General features: G+C 46.0%; 1 protein-coding gene across 3 annotated transcripts in view; it reads left to right on the forward strand.

The window, feature by feature from the left end:
* Nucleotides 1–21261, forward strand: part of chrna2b (cholinergic receptor, nicotinic, alpha 2b (neuronal)) — a 65727-nt gene that overhangs the window by 4636 nt on the left and 39830 nt on the right. The window contains exon 1 of one of the 3 annotated variants that reach the window (XM_084315116.1): nucleotides 1852–2077. The exons of 1 other annotated variant lie outside the window; for it this stretch is intronic. In XM_084315116.1, the coding sequence (XP_084171242.1) occupies nucleotides 2005–2077 (73 nt within the window). In that variant the 5' untranslated portion in view covers nucleotides 1852–2004. Of the gene's footprint in view, nucleotides 1–1851; nucleotides 2078–21261 lie in introns of those variants that run through there. One more of the 3 variants, XM_084315117.1, reaches the window with a different exon arrangement.

A 21261-nucleotide genomic window follows, 5' to 3' on the forward strand; every position in this document is an offset into this window, starting at 1 on the left:
CATCTTAACGTGACTTTTATGTCACTGTTGATGCTGTAAAAGGTTTGTTTAAAAGGTTTGAGTGACCACTGTATTTCGAGTTATGATGGGACAAAAATAACGTTTCTTAAAATCCTTTCCACCTACAAGTCAAACTCTTTGAGAACGAATATGAATATATAGGTGAAATAATTCACAGATTTATCCTTGTTTTTCTAAACACTGTGCAGAATCTGTTTTCTTCTGTCATTTAGCTCATTGCCATCTTGTATTAATGGGGCTCTGTTTCCACTCTGAGTGAGTGGGCAGACAAAACACTTCCTCTCAGTCTCTGGGGAACTGGCAGCGTGATTTATCTGGTCAAGCTCTTGGGTGGGAAAAGTCTACTTCAGTCTCCGTTTTCCTCACCCCTCTGTCCAAGAAGATAGGACTTTCATGTTTGCAGTCATGATGTAATATGTATTGTGTATTTGTCATGTATGATCTATAATGTTTGTATATGTTTGGTTTAATCCATTAAATCACATCAGCAAAAAGAAAATGTGCTATTTTTTTTCTTTTTACTTAAAGCCACGTGTGTTGCTTCTACATCACATATGGAAATAATTGAAATACTTGATAATGAAAACACCCACCTTTGCTCAACAGTTCTCCATTAGGACAATTATTGTTTTCCAGGCAAAGCTATAATCACTGGGGACCTAAAACATGAACTATTCATTCACCTACGCTGCCCTCTAGCTGCTCTTCGTAGTAATAACACATGTCATTATAAGTAAAAAGATAATATAGCATCTCTCCAGCACTTTGCAAATCACTCCATACCATTTACTGGTCATATCTGATCAACACATTAATTGCACAACATGAAGACTTTAATTAGATTGTGTGTGTGTGTGTGTGTGTGTGTGTGTGTGTGTGTGTGTGTGTGTGTGTGTGTGTGTGTGTGTGTGTGTGTGTGTGTGTGTGTGTGTGTGTGTGTGTGTGTGCGTGTGTGTGTGTGTGTGTGTGTGTGGGGGGGGGGGGGGGGGGGGGGTCCTGTATATAGTGATGCTATATTTCCTCTATAGCTGATGTGTTCCTTTGAGATCATTTTCCAACATGACCCTGCTAACACATGGTGAGACGGTGACGACGAGAGGCAATCATCATCATCATCATGAAAGTCCCTCCTTTTATAATCCCCTCTCATCATAATACAAACAGCCGCGTGGAGAGAGAGGCGATAGGTGACGGATTAAAAGGATGCTCGCGCTCAAACACGGCCAGTACTCAGCTGTGTCCTGTCTTCTCAAAATAACAGGTGGGGGTTTATTATTATTATGGATCCTCGGAACCCGTGTAGCAAGAAGAACAATACACTTTGCCTATAAAAAAAACATCGATTTGTAATGAGAATGGACCCCAAACGCGTGCATTTACGAACGCGTAAAGTTGGTGGCACCGTGCGTAAAAATTAAGCAAATATTTTTTTATGACTAGGCTATTGTGCCGCACGTTATCTAGAAGAGATACATGTAGGGTAGGTCTGATTTATCGCATAGTTTCTAAGCATATACAGGTGGTGGCACCGTGGCACCGTGGCACTGACTGGTGTTTCGCGCGTGGACGGCTCTCCGACCCTCAGCACCTGCTCATCAACGGACAGCTCCCTCTGCGCCATTGCGCGTGTTCGGACCGGGGTGGAGATTAGAAGAAGGTGCGCGGTGCCTCGCGGTGGTACAAGCTGAAGACAGAGCGGTACGGGACTCAGCGGCGCGATTCATCTGGAAGGAAGGGTGAACTACTGTACTACATTATGATGACAACATTATAGGAAAGTTATGCCAGTCGCGACGTCACGCTCTCCACGCCCACAAATATAAGAGAAGAGATATCAAAACGGACCCCCGGTTTATTACTTGTCAAGTTGTCCCGAACATGCCTCTCCAATGCGAAGATGACACAGATACTCTGTAGAGCCGCCTCTGTAGAGAGGACACCACAACAAGGACTTTGCCAAAAGTCCATATTTCGGGGTGAAATATGGAATACGGACTCAACCACCTGTTCTCTGGGAGGAGGACCCTTCTCTGGTGTTTCTTCTTATGTGAGTCAAGTAAGTTATTTTGCTGTGTTTTATTCAGGGTTTAAATGAATGTAACATGATGTTAGAGCAAACCCCTGCAACTGTCTACTATATATAGACTATAGCCCCCATGTCTAAATCACAACCGGTAAAAATTAATTTCCTACGAAACATGTTTGTTATTAATGTATTAACTTTGTCAATAAACACTATTCTGAGACTTTTAGCTGTTCAGCCAAATGTATAATTTTTTTTAACCAATTCAGTCTTCATATCTTTTCACACAACAAACAAGACTCGACTGGCTTGATGAGATGTGTGTGTGTGTGTGTGTGTGTGTGTGTGTGTGTGTGCGTGCGTGCGTGCGTCCGCGCGCCTGTGTGTCTGTGTGTGTGTCTGTCTGTCTGTCTGTCTGTGTGTGTGTCTGTGTGTGTGTGTGTGTGTGTCTGTCTGTGTGTGTGTGTGTGTGTGTGTGTGTGTGTGTGTGTGTGTGTGTGGTATTTCCCCATCTTCTACCAATGTTCTCCTTCAGAGAACAAAACAGAGCGCTGTCAAATGTCATAATTGGTTTTCTGACTTGCATTCCGCACTTTAAGTCGACGTAGGTATGGCTAACGTGGTTCGTAAACTTTTCAGCAGACGGGCCAATTCTATAACTAGACTAGAGCACCCAGGGGCGGACCTACCTAGCACATTTGGCGCCCTAGGCGAGATTCACCACTGCGGCTTTTGCCTCTTCATAGTTCTCTAACGTTAGTCTTTCTTTCCTCAACGCTCAATTCTATAAACACTTGACCGATACCCATCAATGCACAGCGCTCTAGCATGTTCTGACTGTGAACACCTAAAGCTGAGGCTCAGACCGAACGACCGTTTTAGATTTTTGTCTCCAAAACCAAAATAATGGTTTCAGATATAGAGGGGGGCGCCAAAACTGCAAATTTTTTTTTTTTTATATATCGCCTGTAGGAAGGTCCGCCCCTGAGAGCACCCCTGGACTTGGAATTCGCTGACTCCGCCATAATGGACTGTCCGACCGAGGCCCTATATATCTCGCTGGGGCGTTTGGGCCTGTGTCCAAGACTTTTAAAGCGTGTTGCCCGGGGGGGGGGGGGGGGGGCATTTCATTTCAGGTGTCCGCTGACAGGCAGCTTTGATCTCCGCGGCGCTCGAGAGCTTTCTGTCAACGCAGCCACATCTGCTCCCCATGTTTGCCAGACGGACGGACATAATGACCAGTCCGTCACCGTCAACGTGCCACGCGCGTCACACCAGTGCCCGTCAGTGAAGGCGCGCTGCTCTGCCAGAAGACAGTCTGTGAGCGTGACGTAGGCAGAGAAGATGAGGAGACGCGAGCGAGCGACCATCTCCAAAACGATTTTCTTTTTCTCCCTCCCAAATGACACAAGGTCTATAGAACCTTTTGGCATATTTCAAATAGTCATGTCACACAGAGACCACATGTTGGCTATATGAGCGTCCTGTAGGAGTTGGATCTCGTATTTACATGATGTTGCCTATAGATGTGGTTCCTCTGCCAAGTAATTACCATGGACAATAAATCACTTTAATATACTTGTATTTAGCCCTGGGGATAGTAATGGCACGGTTCTGAATGACACGGCAGCCCACTTTAAGTTCTCACCTGGCCATCCTCCATTGGGCATAATAACTTGTCAACATGGTCCTCAGAACTAGGACTCAGCCGTGGCCAGGTAATGGTGTGTGGGCCCAGCTATCAGCGAGCATGTATCCAGAGAGAGAGCACCACACACTGCAGTGTATTCCAAGGTCTAGTTTCAGGACCCTTAATTGCTGCACGCTCCATTGGGTCGCACAACGCCCCGTCCACCATCAAATATAGCCCCAGAGGGAGTGAGTGTTAATAACCCTGCCTGGGTCCATTCTATCGAGCGGTGAGGTTTGGCTCCAGGGCTGGACTGTATAGGTGGACCTTTTCTTTTTTCTTTTAAGGAGGTTTAGAGAGAGAGAGAGAGAGAGAGAGAGAGAGAGAGAGAGAGAGAGAGAGAGAGAGAGAGAGAGGGAGTGAGGGAGCGAGAGAGAGAGAGGGAGAGAGAGAGCGAGGGAGCGAGAGAGAGAGAGAGAGAGAGAGAGAGAGAGAGAGAGAGAGAGAGGGAGAGAGAGAGAGGGAGAGAGAGAGAGAGAGAGAGAGAGAGAGAGAGAGAGAGAGAGAGGGAGAGAGGGAGTGAGGGAGCGAGAGAGGGAGAGGAGAGAGAGGGAGTGAGGGAGCGAGAGAGAGAGAGGGAGAGAGAGAGAGAGAGAGAGAGAGAGAGAGAGAGAGAGAGAGGGAGAGAGAGAGAGAGAGAGAGAGAGGGAGAGAGGGAGTGAGGGAGCGAGAGGGAGAGAGAGAGAGGGAGTGAGGGAGCGAGAGAGAGAGGAAGTGAGGGAGCGAGAGAGAGAGAGGGAGAGAGAGAGCGAGGGAGCGAGAGAGAGAGAGAGAGAGAGAGAGAGAGAGAGAGAAGAGAGAGAGATAAGAGAGAGAGAGAGAGGGAGTGAGGGAGCGAGAGAGCGAGAGCGAGAGAGAAAGAGAGCGAGAGAGGTGACCCAAAAAGTCATTATTCCCCAAATTGTGGTTTTTCAAATACAATCCTCCTCATTGGCTTTTCTCAAACAATATAAATATGTCTAAAGTTATCACATTATCGGAATAGGAACACTTAAAGCTGTAATCAATCACCCATTTATTTGACCATTTAAACTTTGGATATATTCACATCATGTTCGTGTGAAGATGTTACGAGTGGAACGTTTAGTTGGCATGGTGGTATGTACAACCCAATTGCAGCAGAGACACGGAGAGAGGATTGACAGGAGGCGGAATGCGTGGTTGCTCTTTCACAATAACGTGCACTTTATTGTGACACACGGAGCATAACATGAAAAGAAACACTTTGAAATAGGAAAAGAAAAGAGAGACAGAGGTCTCAAAAACGAGATAATCACAACCTACAGAGTACTCACGACAGTGAACAGGAAACAAAAGTAATGACTAGGGATGCTTGATATTGGCTTTTTTACCGATACCGATATACCGATATTGTCCATCTCTTAATTTCCGATACCGATATCAACCGATATCAACCAATACCGATATATGCAGGGTTTCCCCCCCAAAAAAACGGAATAATTTCAGGTAACTAATTAACATTACATATCTCTTGTTGTGGAATTAACACAACATTATGCATACTTTTGACAATAAATAAAATCAGAATTTGTTCTTACTTGCTTGCCTGGGTGAATAAAGGTTATAGAAATGTAAAAAAATAAAAAATTATTATTATTATTTTTTTTTGAAAACCGATACCGATATTTTCCAACATCACATTTTAATGCCGATATCGGCCGATAATATCGGTAGGCCGATAATATCGGACATCCCTAGTAATGACCCAGCAAAGACTGCTGGGCCGACAACACTTAAGTACACAGACTAATTAGAGACATGAGGATGATTAAGTAAATGAGACACAGCTGGGGTAATGACTAAACAGAAAACATAACAGGGCTAATACAGAAAAATGACGAGACCAAACAGTAGATACAGACACAAGGAGACAAAATTAAATTAGACAATGGGGCACAGCAAAGACAACAGATGAACACACAACAGATTGGTGATGACAGACAGGAAATTAATAAATACAAGACAACAAAGATGTATACACTGAACTAGGCCACCTGGTGGTTGAGAGACGTAGTTCAGGCGTGGGAAATGTCCATGGACAAATGGAGGTTGTGTAGAGCCATATGAAATCCGTTTTATTATTTTCCAAATTCCATTTTATTTTTTCCCAAATTCAATTTTTTCCGTTTTAATATTTCAGAATTCTGTATTTTGCTTTTTATGCTCATTTTACCATCAGAAATAGTGTCTAATAAGTGGGAATGAATAAATGTCCACAATTGAATAAGATATAACAGTCCATTTAATGTTTTTAAGTGCTGCAACTCAGAAATACAGTTCAATTTTACACAATATTTTTCAATTAATATTGTGACAAAATAAAAATACATATTTCAAGTGTAAACAATAGATACAGCTAGCTACTACTGACATTATCACAATGACAATGTCAGTAACCTAGCTATATCTATTATATTGTGATGAAATATAGTAATGCATAATTTAGGCACCTTTAGTTAAGTTTATTTAGATTATAAAGGGCAGTGTATAATGACAATCGTTTGCATTAAACAAATGGATGGGTGCACTAGATTTAGCAAGAAGCTATCATTTCCATCTATAGTCCTATGTATTGTAACGTTTCATAGCTATTTAAGTTTCTTTAGATTATAAAGGGCAGTGTATAATGACAATCGTTTGCATTAAACAAATGGATGGGTGCACCAGATTTAGCTAGAACTTCTAGAAGCTATAAGTTCCATCTATAGTCCTATAACGTTACATAGCTATTTAAGTGTATTTAGTTTATAAAGGGCAGTGTATAATGACAATCGTTTGCATTAAACAAATGGATTGGGTGCACTAGATTTAGCTAGAAGCGATCATGTCCTAACGTTATAGCTATTTAATCACAATAGTGTCGCAAGTGTTTTTGCGGGTCCAGTCCACGGAACGTTGACAGAATTAGCAAAACACCTTATCACCGGAGGCATAAAAGTCATTAGGATACTGTTCTGCTCTGAATTGAGGGCTTATTGTGGAATTTTTTAGCTTCTTGACGATGTTAACACTGAAGCAGCCAGACGCTTGAGCACCACTGTGTTGTGTGTAACACGCTGTAGCGTCCCCGCCTCCCCGGTCGCGTGTGCACCAAATGTTCCACCCAAAAACGAAATTTCAGTCCAGATTAGGCCAAATTCTGCAATATTCCACGCTTTGCAGTTGATTCCATTTTTATTGGTTAATTCCGCGATTCCGTCCGCGATTCCGTGAACGCGGATTTCATATGGCTCTAAGGTTGTGGAGCAGGACCGGGGGGAACGTTACAGAAGAGTGTGACTTGGACCTTCATTCAAACCTTTATTTAGTCTCGAAAAGACAATTGAGGTCACCCTCATTTTCAATGTCGTCGAGACTTTACAAACATTTCAATGCACACATTTCTACATATAACAATAATAAATATTAATAACTATCTATATAGTACTTTTGTTCACACATGGACCGCCGTCCAGAGTGCCCCACAGCCATTAGTTACATTACTTTACAATTACAATTACATTACATTACAATCAGCACACAATTGACAGAATAAAAAACAATGCATAAATTGCAGACATTAGAATAGGTATAAAAGACAATAAAAGTAGTGCAATGTAAACGTGCAGACTTAAGAATAGGCATAACATACAATGTCGCTCGAAGGCATATGAACCCCCCCGGAACAGTCAGTCCCCCAAACGCCACATACATCAGACTTCAGTTATATAGCACTTTTATCCACAGCGCCTCACCTTCAGCCACACAGTCACCCATTCAGCTTCACAATCACCCATTCAGCTTCACAATCACCCAATCCAATCCAATCCACTTTATTTATAGAGCACATTTAAAAACAACAAAGTTGACCAAAGTGCTATACAAGTCCCACAACATAAGATAAAAAGATAAAAGCACACAATAAAAACATATACAATATGTCACGTAAAAAAGGCAGGTCTCTCAAACCAAAAGCCAAAGCAAATAAATTAGTTTTGAGGCGTGATTTAAACACCTGCAGAGTGGGGGTCCCCCTAACATGCAGTGGCAGCTCATTGCAGAGCTTTGGGGCTGCTACTGCACAAGCACGGCCGCCCCCTAAGCTTCAGCCTGGACTTGGGAACAGCCAGGAGGAGCTGATCAGAGGACCTGAGGGACCTTGGAGGAACATAGGGTTCCAGCAGGTCCGAGAGGTAGCCCCGTGCCAAGCTGTTCAGACATTTAAAAAAAAAAGCAAACAGTAAAACCCATTCACGGGCTACGGCAGAAGCAACCATGCAAGGTTCCAACATGCTCATTGGGAGCAGTTAGGGGTTAAGTGTCTTGCTCAAGGACATTTGGACACGCTGCTGGAAAGAGCTGGATTTGAACACCTTCTGATTACCAGACGACACTCCACGAGTCACTGTCACCCCACAAAAGGTGAAACACAGGGCTGGGAGGTGTACTGAATATGAAGATACCGTCATATGGATTTTTACTATACCGTCTACAATATATACAATATACATGAACGACTGCTCGCTTGTCAAGAGCCAATTGGGCAGTTGTTCAGTATTGACATTACTAAATGAGATGTCATGCTAATATGTCATGTTCTACAGTAGGACTTACTACTATAATAAAACAAGTCATTCGAATAATAGAAGCCTACTTTGCTGGAACGATTAATTTCGCACGTATACAGTATGTATGTGTGCTGTGCGCTGAGGCTGCCTCACTAAGCCGTTATTTAGTTTAGCAATATAAATACATCAAAACAGAAGAAGACAGTATGGCATATTAATACAGTATATTCCACTATACAGTAGCTATATCCGCGGCGATCGGTTTAGTTCTTATTTGTTTCGTTTGCAGTGTGTGTGTGTAATGCTCACAATGCCTCATTGAGTCAGGACTATAAATGAAAGATGTGGAGAACACGGGTGCACACCGGTCTGGCTGATTTACGACTGTCTTTTTGAGTACGTAAATCCTACGTACCTACAAAGAATTTACAATACGAAGCCGTTCGAGAATGCCGAATAAGTACGTCAATCGAGTTACGAAGGAATTCCTTAACTTTTACGTATGTCCATTTGAGAATGAGGACCAATGTCATATCACATTGTAATTTGTACTGGAAAAACATACCATCAAATACCGTTAAACCGTCAAAACTCATTAGAGCTCAATGTTCAGATCAGCTTTTTACTCCAATATTTACAAAACAGTGCAAATGTAAACAAACCCTTCATGGCTTCAGATGTCATGTAAAACACTACACAGTCCTTAAAGCCTAAAATAATGCATTTTAGACTTCAGACTGTTTATGGTTTGTAAACAACCCCAACAGCACAACACAGACAGGTAGTTCAGAGTTAGCCAAAAACTAAGGGCGTATTTATTTACAAACAGAAAGAGCGAAAAAACAACATAAAGCATTCAGGGGGAATGTCCTTGAGCAGAGTAGGCTCTGCGGCTCTGCAGCTCGGCCCAGAGCAGAGTTGGCTCTGTGGCGCTGCGGCCTCTGGCTCTGCGGCTCTGCAGCTTACTGTCTATCCACTCGGAGAGGAACAGAGAAACAGAGGAATGTCAATAACCGAACGCAGGGATTACGAGGCAGTCCAGTAATAAAGCTGAATCCAGAAATAACAAAGGCAATACCTTTTCAGTGTTAACGAAACACACAAAAAACAGAAAGGTCTTGAGTCCAGGAAAAACGAGGAAAAACAGAGCATCAAAAATATACTTCCAAACTCACCAAGGGGCAAAGTGAGATACAGGGCGCGGGTCCACGGGAGCAGAGAAGAGCAACAGCGGCGAACTCCAAGGCGTACTGGAGAAACAAATGGAGAACAACACGGGAGGAACAAGCTGCAGGCGGAGGTAAGCAAAACGACCCGACAATGAACCTTCAGAAACCCAGAGTATATAAGGGCTCCCTTCGAGCTGATTCGAAACTCCCTTCAGGTGTGTAGAGGTAATTGGTACCTGGAAGCGTGTGGTAATGGACCAATCCTCACAGTACCCCCCCCCCCTCCACGAGAGCCACCTGGCGACCTGCCCGGCCTCGGCTTCCCCGGATGGGACCGATGGAAGTCGGTGATCAGGGCGGGATCCATGATGAGCTGGCGGGAGACCCAGCTCCGTTCCTCCGGACCGTATCCCTCCCAGTCCACCAGATACTGGAACCCCCGTCCTCGCCGCCAGACGTCCATGAGCTGGCGGACCTTCCACTGGGGGTGTCCGTCCACCATCTCGGGAGGAGGCGGATCTGGAGCAGGAGGCATCAGGGGACTTAGAGAGACAGGCTTCACTCGGGACACATGAAAAACAGGATGAATGCGCATGGACGCAGGAAGCTTAAGACTCACTGCTGTGGGACTGAGCACCTTCTGGATCTCAAAAGGGCCGACGAACCGGGGGTTAAGCTTCTTGGCGGAGGATCGAAGCGGGAGATCCTTGGAGGACAACCATACCCTCTGCCCAGGTTGGTATGTCGGCGCAGGGATCCGGCGTCAATTAGCTCCCCGACTGCCCGGAGCAGCGCAGTCCTGGTGATCTCCCAGACTTGACGACACCGGTCGAGATGATCCTGCACGGAGGGAACTGCCACTTCCGACTCCTGTGCAGAGAAAAGAGGGGGTTGGTAGCCCAGGGATACCTCGAACGGCGAGAGGCCGGTGGCGGAACTGACCAGGGGAGGAACCGGCTCCAGGAAGCAGGTCTCTTGGCGGCAACACAACGGAGAGCAGACTCCGCGCTCTGGTTCATTCTCTCTGTTTGTCCGTTAGTCTGTGGATGGCAACCAGATGAAAGACTAACAGTAGCCCCCAATCCCTTGCAGAAGGCCCGACATACCTGGGAAGTGAACTGGGGACCCCGGTCCGAGACGACGTCCTGGGGGAAACCATGGAGGCGGAACACGTGGCTTGTCAGGAGGTCCGCTGTCTCCGAAGCCGAGGGAAGCTTGGGAAGGGCCACGAGATGAACCCCCTTGCTGAAACGATCCACCACAGTCAGAAGGACTGTGTTTCCCTGGGATGGTGGAAGACCAGTGACGAAGTCCAACGCCACATGGGACCAAGGGCGGCTCGGAATGGGAAGTGGCTGTAATAGACCGGAGGGTGCCTGGTGGGAGGCCTTGCTGCGGGCGCAGACCGTGCAGGCCAGAACAAACTCCTTGACGTCGTTCCTCATGGTGGGCCACCAGAATCGACGAGCCAGGAAGGAGAAGGTGCGGTGAACGCCGGGGTGGCAGGCAAACCGGCTGGTATGGCCCCATTGGAGAACCTGGGACCGGACTGAGTCGGGGACGAAGCGGCGACGAAAAGGTACGTTGCTGGGAGCGGGATGGAAACGTAGGGCACGCCTGACCACGGTCTCGATGCCCAAGGTGACCACTCCCACCACCCTGACCTCTGGGAGGATGGGAGTCGGATCCTCAGTGGTTGGAGCCCCCTTGGAGTGTAACCGGGACAGAGAGTCGGCCTTCGTGTTGCGGGACCCAGGGCGAAAAGTCAACGAGAAGTCGAACCGACTGAGGAAGCTGGCCCACCTTGCTTGCCGGCCGTTGAGGCGCTTGGATGCACGGATGTACGTCAAGTTCTTATGGTCCGTCCAAATGGTGAACGGTTCCTCGGCCCCCTCCAGCCAATGACGCCACTCCTCCAAGGCAGCCACTACCGCCAGCAGCTCCCGATTGCCAATGTCATAGTTCCTCTCAGCAGGAAGGAAACGACGAGAGTAGAAGGCGCACGGATGGACCTTCTGGTCCGTCGCCGACCGCTGAGACAAGATAGCCCCTAGTCCAGTATCCGAGGCGTCCACCTCCACGATAAACTGCTTCTTGGGGTCTGGGTGGAGCAAGACCGGGGCGGTGGTGAACCTCTTCTTGAGGGAACGGAACGCAGCGCAGGCCGCTGGAGACCAGTCAAACGGCAGGGAGGGAGAGGTCAGCCTGGTAAGCGGTTCCGCCACTTGGCTGTAGTTCCGGATGAACCTCCGGTAAAAGTTTGCGAAACCGAGGAAGCTCTGTAGCTCCTTCCGAGAGGAGGGTTCCGGCCACTCCTCCACAGCCTGGATCTTGCGAGGGTCGGCTCGGGTCAGGCCGCTCTCCACGATGAAGCCAAGGTAATCGACGGAGTCAGAGTGGAAACGGCACTTCTCTGCCTTAATGAAGAGCCGGTTGTGGAGGAGGCGCTCCAGTACTCGGCCGACATGGTGGACATGTTCCTCGAGAGTCTTGGAGAAGATGAGGATGTCGTCAAGGTATACCACCACAAACTCCTCGAGCATGTCACGGAGGACGTTGTTCATGAGCACCTGGAATACCGCCGGAGCGTTGGTGAGGCCGAACGGCATCACCAGATACTTGTAATGACCCCTGGGAGTCTTGAAGGCGGTCTTCCATTCATCGCCCTCTCGGATACGGACCAGATGGTAGGCACTCCGGAGGTCCAGTTTGGTGAAGACGGTAGCCTGGGTGAGGGGCTCGAAGGTGGAGTTCATGAGAGGAAGAGGATACTTGTTCTTAATGGTGATCTCGTTGAGTTGGCGATAGTCAATGCAGGGCCGAAGATCTCTGTCCTTCTTCCCAACAAAAAAGAAGCCGGCCGCCACCGGGGAGGACGAGGGCTGAATGAGGCCTGCTGCCAAGGACTCAGAGATGTACTTATCCATCGCTGCCTTCTCAGGGACGGTCAGACTGTAGAGGCGGCTGCCGGGAAGAGGAGCCCCAGAGCGGAGGTCGATGGCACAGTCGTAAGGCCGATGAGGAGGAAGGGCCTGAGCCCGGGACTTGCTGAAAACCTCCCCGAGGTCGTGGTACTCGGGGGGAATAGTTGAGAGGTCCGAGGGCGGCACACAAGGGGAACTCCGGGGCGAAGGACTGGACGCCGCCTGAAGACACTGGGCATGACAGGAGGAGCTCCACCCCATGATGGTGCCGGAGGACCAGGTGATGTGGGGCTCATGCAGCGCGAGCCAGGGCCGACCCAGGACTACTGGGACAAGAGGGGATCTGGTAATAAAGAACTGGAGTCTCTCAACGTGGTTACCAGCAATGGTGACGAGGACAGGACAGGTGCGTTGAGTGATGTCAGCCAGGCGGTGCTGATCCAACGCGAAAACCTCCAAGGGCCTCTCGAGGTTCTCAAGTGGAATGTTGGCCTGGGTGGCAAACTCAACGTCCAGGAAACTCTCATCAGCACCCGAGTCAACGAGTGCACCCACCGTCGCCCGCTGGTCCGCCCAGGCCAGGGTGACGCTCGTCAGATGGTTAGGAGGTGCATGGGTGTGGGAACAGGAAAAACGGCTCACCAGGATCTCCCGGGGTCCCAGCAAGCCTAGTCTTTTGGCCGGGTAGGACAATTGAAGATACGGTGTCCCTCCCGGCCGCAGTAGAGACAAAGGCCGGACCTGAGCCTGGACTCCCGTTCGGCTGGGCTAAGGTGTGTGCGTCCCAGCTGCATGGGTTCCTCCTTGGTCACAGATCGGGAGGGAAAGAGACCACCAGTTGTGGAGGAGGCAGGACGGTCAGCAGTCCAGTCACAAGTACGGGGGGTCTGGGGAACGTCTGGGGGTCCCAGTCGGGCTCTCTCACGCCTTCTCTCCCGGAGGCATCCGTCGATGCGAATGGCAAGGCTGATTAGGGCCTCGAGTGAATCGGGCTCCTCCCGGGTCGCGAGCTGGTCCCTTACAGCGTCGTTGAGCCCCTTCAGAAAGGTGAGATGAAGCGCCCGATCATTCCAACCACTCTCGGTTGCGGCCAGTCTGAACTCCAGCGCGTAGTCGGTGACACTGCCACTGCCCTGCCGGAAGGTGCCCAACCGAGCTCCCGGGTCCTGGCCACGAGCTGGGTGGTGGAAAACCCTTCGGAGCTCTGCCACGAAGTCTGGGTATGAAAAACAAAAATCAGCCCTCATTGACCAGGAAGCAGTAACCCACAGTGCTGCTCAGCCTGTGAGCAGGTTAGTCATGTAAGCTACTCGGGCTTCCTCTGTCGTAAATCGGCTGGGTTGATGAATGAAAACCAACTCACATTGCATGATGAACGTGGCACAGTCCTCGAAGTTACCGTCGAACAATCGTGGGTTGGAGAGATGGGGCTCCCGAGGAGCAAGGTCGGGAGGTGCAGGGTCTGTCGCAGCGGCGGGTGGTGATCTGGCTGGGACTCCTGCCACAGGTGGGGTTAAAAGCAGGGCGTTAAATGCTGCACTGAGAGCCTGTAGCTGGTGCAGAATATCAGCCTGCTGATTACCCTGGGTAGTCTGCTGGGTGGTTAGAGTGTCAAGAGAATTCTGAATAGGCTGGACCTGGGCCCGGAGGTCCTGCACAGCAGCCGCAGCCGCACCTAACTGTTGGGTGTGGTCGTTGGTCAGCTGGATCTGGACCGCCAAAGCTGCTCTAACACTGTCTGTGTCGGCTGGGGTCGACATGGTCGGGTCGTAATGTTATGGTTTGTAAACAACCCCAACAGCACGACACAGACAGGTCGTTCAGAGTTAGCCAAAAACTAAGGGCGTATTTATTTACAAACAGAAAGATCGAAAAAACAACATAAAGCATTCAGGGGGAATGTCCTTGAGCAGAGTAGGCTCTGTGGCTCTGCAGCTCGGCCCAGAGCAGAGTTGGCTCTGTAGCGCTGCGGCCTCTGGCTCTGCGGCTCTGCAGCTTACTGTCTATCCACTCGGAGAGGAACAGAGAAACAGAGGAATGTCAATAACCGAACGCAGGGATTACGAGGCAGTCCAGTAATAAAGCTGAATCCAGAAATAACTCTTCAGTGTTAACGAAACACACACAAAACAGAAAGGTCTTGAGTCCAGGAAAAACGAGGAAAAACAGAGCATTAAAAATATACTTCCAAACTCACCAAGGGGCAAAGTGAGATACGGGGCGCGGGTCCACGGGAGCAGAGAAGAGCAACAGCGGCGAACTCCAAGGCGTACTGGAGAAACAAATGGAGAACAACACGGGAGGAACAAGCTGCAGGCGGAGGTAAGCAAAACCACCCGACAATGAACCTTCAGAAACCCCGAGTATATAAGGGCTCCCTTCGAGCTGATTCGAAACTCCCTTCAGGTGTGTGGAGGTAATTGGTACCTAGAAGCGTGTGGTAATGGACCAATCCTCACACAGACAATCAAATTAGTCTAATTCATATGTAAACAAACCCAGTAGTGGGGTGACAGTGTTTCAACAGAATATGCTACACTGTCTGTAGTCACGGATTGTACTTTAACTCAATCAGCACTGTCCATATATATATGTGTTTGTCCGCCAATCGAATAACGCCAACAACGTATATATATACGTTATTGGATCGTTATTTCTTTTATTCGCTATTTCCATTCATAAATCATCCAGGAAGGCTGTGTGACCATATGGAAGGACTCTGAGATCGCAAAGGTACAATACCGCAGCCTGGTGGTATGCGGCCGATGTTGCACTCCATTTGAGACTGTGTATCTCTCTGTGCGTCGATGAAAGTCATCCGGGTGGAGTTTTCTAGTAACGTGGATCAATATCTTCACCTGATCGCATTGAATAGTTTTCGGGACACCCGATTCATTATGCTGTGGGGGGTTATGTCGTGGCCCAAATGGACATATGATCTAGCAGATGGCAATCTTTTTGGAGTCTCACCGGCCACAGGTAAGAGCAATTTAACGTCAATTTCAGCTTGGTTGTGCATTGTTTTCATAGCCATCGCCCTGATCAGCGTATGCTGTTGTACTAACGAATTCCGTTATTGACAATCAATTCATCAGAAACGACCCCCCCCCCTTTCATGCATGCATGATGGAACATAATATACCGATCATATGCATTTGAAATGCCAATGGATTAAGTATAATATGCGTCGCGGCCTATTACTGGCCTCCCAGGAATGAATTATACTTAAGTAAAAGTATGGGTACCGTCTCAAAATCGTACTCAAGTAAAAGTCATCTGTATCTGGCTAAAAACACACTTGAGGAAAAGTAAAAAAGTTTCTAGTTTTAAATGTACTTAAGCAGGGTTCGAATTAACACAGCTATGGGGGCCCCCTGATTTTTTTTTTTTAAATTTTTCCTGAAATTGTGGCTGTTTTCGAAGTCATATTTAGAGGAATATCTCATTAGGATTAGTCTAATACTAAGTAATAATGACATCACACAACAGTCTAATCATTAGACTATTGTGTGATGTCATTATTCAGTCTCATTCTTAACACTTTGGTCGCCAGGCTTATATTCTTAATATACCATCCTCCGCCAGCTCTATTTGTCTATGGAGAAGTTCCCCTTCTTTGCAGGGCTATAACTTTTTAAATTGTATTGCTAAATTGACATTACTATGGCCCATTCAACATCAAGTATCTATTGTTCAGGGTGTAGCAACGTTATACTTTTTCATTCACATATTCATACTAAAATACGGTCTAAAGCAGGGGTAGGCAACCCTAGGCACGCGTGCCTGCATAGGCACGCGGGGGCATTTGCATAGGCAGCAGTAAAAAAAAATAAATAAAAAAAATTATTTATTTTTATTTTTTTGCTTTGAAATATTATAGTGAAATATTTTGCACTGTTGTCGCATTTATCTTGTTGAAATCCTCCCACAGGTTCTTTTTACTACCACATATTTAATTGAGACCCTTTATTTGTTCATTATTTCAATTTAGCTGGAAATACATCATTCAGTAACATTTGCAGAGCCTTATAACAAAAACATTATTACGGTCACCATTGTGACCAGTGGGATTAATCAACAAATTATATTATTTATTTTTCTATTTCATTGAACATTGCACATGTTAAAAGCCATTTTTTTTACTCAAAATGTGAGTATTACCAAGTCAACTTGTGTTCTTAAAACAATGACAATAAACATAGTTTTATTAGGTTGAAATAATGTGGTTGTGTACTTATTTTTCTGTTAACTTATTATGGATTGAAAACTGAAAACCTTAATGCACAGTAACTGAACTCAATATTTTTAAGTTCTGGTAACTTATTATTATATATTTTTTTACAGTGTAGTCTTGCGATCAATCAAAACTTATTTACACGATATACCTCACATTCACCCTCCATTCACATCCTGGTGTTCTCCATTAGGCCTGTAGGTGGAGCTATGACAGCACACATACAGTACACACACCAATGGTGTGTGATGTGTCCAAAAATGAATGGGCAAATGTGAGTGAAATGGTCGCACTGTATGCAGCTGTTTGTCTGCATTGCATCCCCCCCCCCCCCAACTCAGATTTAGGGTTGATACAACCATCATAATAATATTGTTAATAATAACAACAATAATGATGTAATAATGTAAAAATTATCATTAAAAAGACCTGATTATGAGAAAAAAAAATACGATGCATGGAATATTGTTGAGGCACACTAGTTACAACTATATTTCAAACAGGCACTCCATGTCAAAAAGGTTGCTGACCCCTGGTCTAAAGTATAAGTATGTTTTTATCGTTTTCTGCAGCTTTCTCCAGAACGTGATTTATAGCCACAAATGCATTATATTGATGATCAAATACAGTTTGATAGGAATCTGCGCGAGATAAAAAATGTCAAATGGACGTGCTTCTAGAAGTTACTACTGATCATCTGATGTTGACCGGATGGTGGGGGGGGTCGTTTATAATTCCGTGGCCAACGTTAGATGATTCATCTAGTGTGGGTGATATGATCATTAGAGCAGTTAGTATCGAACACATTCAAGAATAACGCTGAATCTTACCGTAGCTTCCTCATAGCGTTGGGCGATGAGTGTGGAACAGAAATATTCGTATTATGGGATGTAGAAATATGCGATCCATTTCCAGGTTGTATAATAGTATATACGTCCAAATCATGTTGTTTATCGAGTTATTGGTAACGGATTGCTATCCGTTGTATCTAGCTTGAGTCCTGGGACTATTATTGAGTGATCGGACCGAATTGGAATGAGCACCAGCTTCCATTTCCTGTTTCCGCTCTGGGCGATCCGCCGATCGGCCACCAGATGGCTCTCTTGAACCGTTGGAGAGTTGAGAGGGCATCAACAGTAGATCTCAAGTCTCCGGGGGAGAAATATGATTTCGATCACAGATTTTTTAAATATTGATATCAAAGACGTGGTACGCCGTCTTTGGCAGAATGAGCATGGCGAGGAATGATGTGGTACGGCGTTTTTGGCGACCATAGTGTTAACCATCAACATGTGTTCATTTTCTTACTCACCTCTGATATATAATGCCATATTTACTTATTTGCATTTTGCATCTGATAAAATACAACAATTTAATTTGAAAAATTTGAACAAATTTATGAACTTGAATTAACATTTATTTGTTATAACATTAAGTGTCATAAGGGGGTTCAATTTGGTATATGGCAAGTCTGCAACCTTTCTTTAGCGACAGTATATGCTGCCCTGAATGAACTGGATGTATCCTTGAGCAAAGCAGATGTGATTTCGCTCACTTTTTTTGGAAGCACTTCCTTCTGGTTTTGACTTTCTATTTCTATAGCTTGCTTATGAGCAATGCTATCATTGTGTATATTTTCTTCCTCAACTTCTTGCTCTGAGAGCTAGTCACAGTCCCATTCATCCACTGCTCTGCCAAATGGGCTCCAAATGATTTATTTAACAATGTCTTGGCGTTTTTTCCTGGAAGGCAGCCAATGCATCCCTCCTTGATAAATAACCAGCTATATTTATTTTTCCAAAAGTTCCACTGACTCGGACCCCAGCATTGTGGTGGTTGAGTAGCAGCACAGTCCAGGTCTAGTGGTGGAGACTCGGGTCTGGCAGTGGCAACCGGCGCGGTAACAGGTGCACTGCGCACAGGAGCAGCAGAGCTAACACTAGTACTAGCACTAGCAGTGTCAACTTCAGTGACAGTAGCGCTGCTAGCTGCTGCACTAACAGCGTCAGTCTTTGGCCTTTTTATAAAACCAAAGCTGTCCAGCTTTGTACAGCCTTGCGGCGGGTTGAGCCTTTTTTTTTTGGCGGCATGTGGCGTACTGTTTAGTGTTTATGTTTTCAGTTGCAGGACACGGACCGGCAGCCTTCTGTTTACAGCAGCTGCTTGCTGCTTCTTCTTCACTAGGTTGGAGTAGCGCTAAACTTATGGGCAACGCTCATGGGCGACGCATAGCGGCTTGGAGGTGAAATGCAGCCTATTCCACAACATTAATTACTCTGTTCTTTTAAAAACTGAAAAGAAAAATATGATCTATTAACAATTTATTTAGGTAACATAAATAATACTAATTTGTACATAAAAAAAATAAAAAAAAGATTATATACATTTTTTGAGAGACCCCCACAGGGGGTCTTGATTATGGGGGCTCAGACTCTAGCTATGGGGGCTGAGCCCCCATTGGCCCCCTCATAATTCGAACACTGTACTTGAGTACTAAAAAGTAAAAGTAAAAACTTTTTTTCTGACTCTATTCTTCTGATAGCAGGTGTTTAATCAAAGACCCCCGATAGTCTTGCACAAGGACCAATCAGCATGGGTATGGGCGGGTTAATTTCCCACTGATTGGCTGTTTTTAAATAAAGCGCGGCCGCAGGATTAACCCTTTATTCGCCAATGACGTGTGTCATTCTCCGCCATGCGTAATCTGCCAATGACGCCGTAAGGCGTCTTTGAGATCAATATTTCAAAAATCTGTGATGGCAATCATATTTTACCCACAGAGACTTGGGATCTCCTGTTGATCTCCTCTCAACTCTCCAACGGTTCAAGAGCGCCATCTGGTGGCGGATCGGCGGATCGCCCAAACAGGAAGTGACGCGCCGGAAGTGGTGCTCATCCATATTCGGTCCGGGCACTTGCTATCGTTAGCGGGACTCTAGCTCGACACACTGGACAGCGATCAGTTGCCAATAACTCGATAAACAACATGATTTGGACGTATATACTATTATACAACCTGGAAATGGATCGCATATATCAACATCCCATAATCGAGAACTTTCTGCTCCACGCTGGCCACCCAACGGTCAGAGGAAGCTGCGGTGAGTTTCAGCGTGTTTGATTATTATTAAACGTATAATCTGCTCTGATATATATATCACCCATACTAAATAAATGATTTAACCCCCCCCCCCCCCCCCCCCCCCCCCCCTCCGGTCACCAGCAGATGATGAGGCAGGACGTTTAGGACCTGTACAATTGAAAGTTTTAATATGACGTCAATCGGTATCAAACTACATTTGATGATGTAATATATGTATGTATAGCTATAACTCACGTTCTGCAGAATGCTGCAGAAAACGATAAAAACATATTAATACTTTAGACCGTATTTTAGTATGAATATGTGAATGTAGAACGTTGCTACATCCTAAACGATAGATACTTGACGTTGAATGGGCCATAGTAATGTCAATTTAGCAATACAATTTAAAAAGTTATAGCCCTAAACCCTGCAAAGAAGGGGAACATCTCCATAGACTTATAGTGGTGCCAGAGATGGGATTAAGATCAGAATAATCCCTGGCAGATAAAGGGTTAATAACGTTAACGTTAGTTCGGCCAGAGAAACAAATATACTAATTAAAATAGTTGGACCTGCGAGATTTGTACTTTGTAGGTCTGCATTTTAAATGTAAGGAGTAAAAAGTATGTATTTTTTTCTCTGAAATGTAATCTAGTAAAAGTACAATTATACAAACCTAATAATACTTGAGTAAAGTACAAATCCCCAAAAACAGAACTTGAGTATTGTAACTTAGCGCCAGGAAGTAATGATATGTGTAATTGAATCTGATTGTATTGATGAAGGTGCAAAAAGCGTGATCCCAAGGGACGGGGGTTCCCATCAACTCCCCTGCCACCAATTATTTAGCGAGCTTGTCTACAAGATGGCGCCGCTACGACCGGCTGCCTGTCTGTGCGCTCCGTCGAGACTGTGCATACTTTTGTTAATATTTATAGTTTTAAGAGTTTTGTCTGTACCAACAGTAGGTGCATTTAATGTGTATGACCGTCAGTCACTTATAGACATTGGATTACGGGAAATTTACCGACTGGATTACTCTCTGGATCAGCTCTCTGAACCGCAACAATGGCCCGTTGAGATCTTGAGGACATCAGGACCGGATCTCGCCCCCAGGGACAAAGGACCCAGACGGCGAGGAAAGAGAGCTGGAGTCCGTAACAGGCTGAGAACCAGGCGGCACAGGACACCACTACCCAGTATATTGCTAGCCAATGTACAATCAATAGACAATAAACTAGACGACATCCGAGCAAGGATTCAATTCCAGAGAGACGTTAGGGACTGTAACGTTCTCTGCTTCATCGAGACGTGGCTGGCGCCAGAAGTCCCAGACCACGCCATCCAACCGGCCGATCATTTCTTCATTCACCGCAAGGATAGAACAGCAGAATCCGGTAAACAACGTGGAGGAGGTATTGCCTTCATGTTGAACAAAAATTGGAGTGACCCAACTAACGTGAAGGAATTATCCAACCACTGCTCCCCAGAACTGGAATATATAACCATCAAGTGTCGTCCTTTCTTCCTCCCGAGGGAGTTAACGG

Source organism: Notolepis coatsorum (genome assembly GCF_963971535.1).
Source record: "Notolepis coatsorum genome assembly, chromosome: 5".
NCBI classification, from domain to species: domain Eukaryota; kingdom Metazoa; phylum Chordata; class Actinopteri; order Aulopiformes; family Paralepididae; genus Notolepis; species Notolepis coatsorum.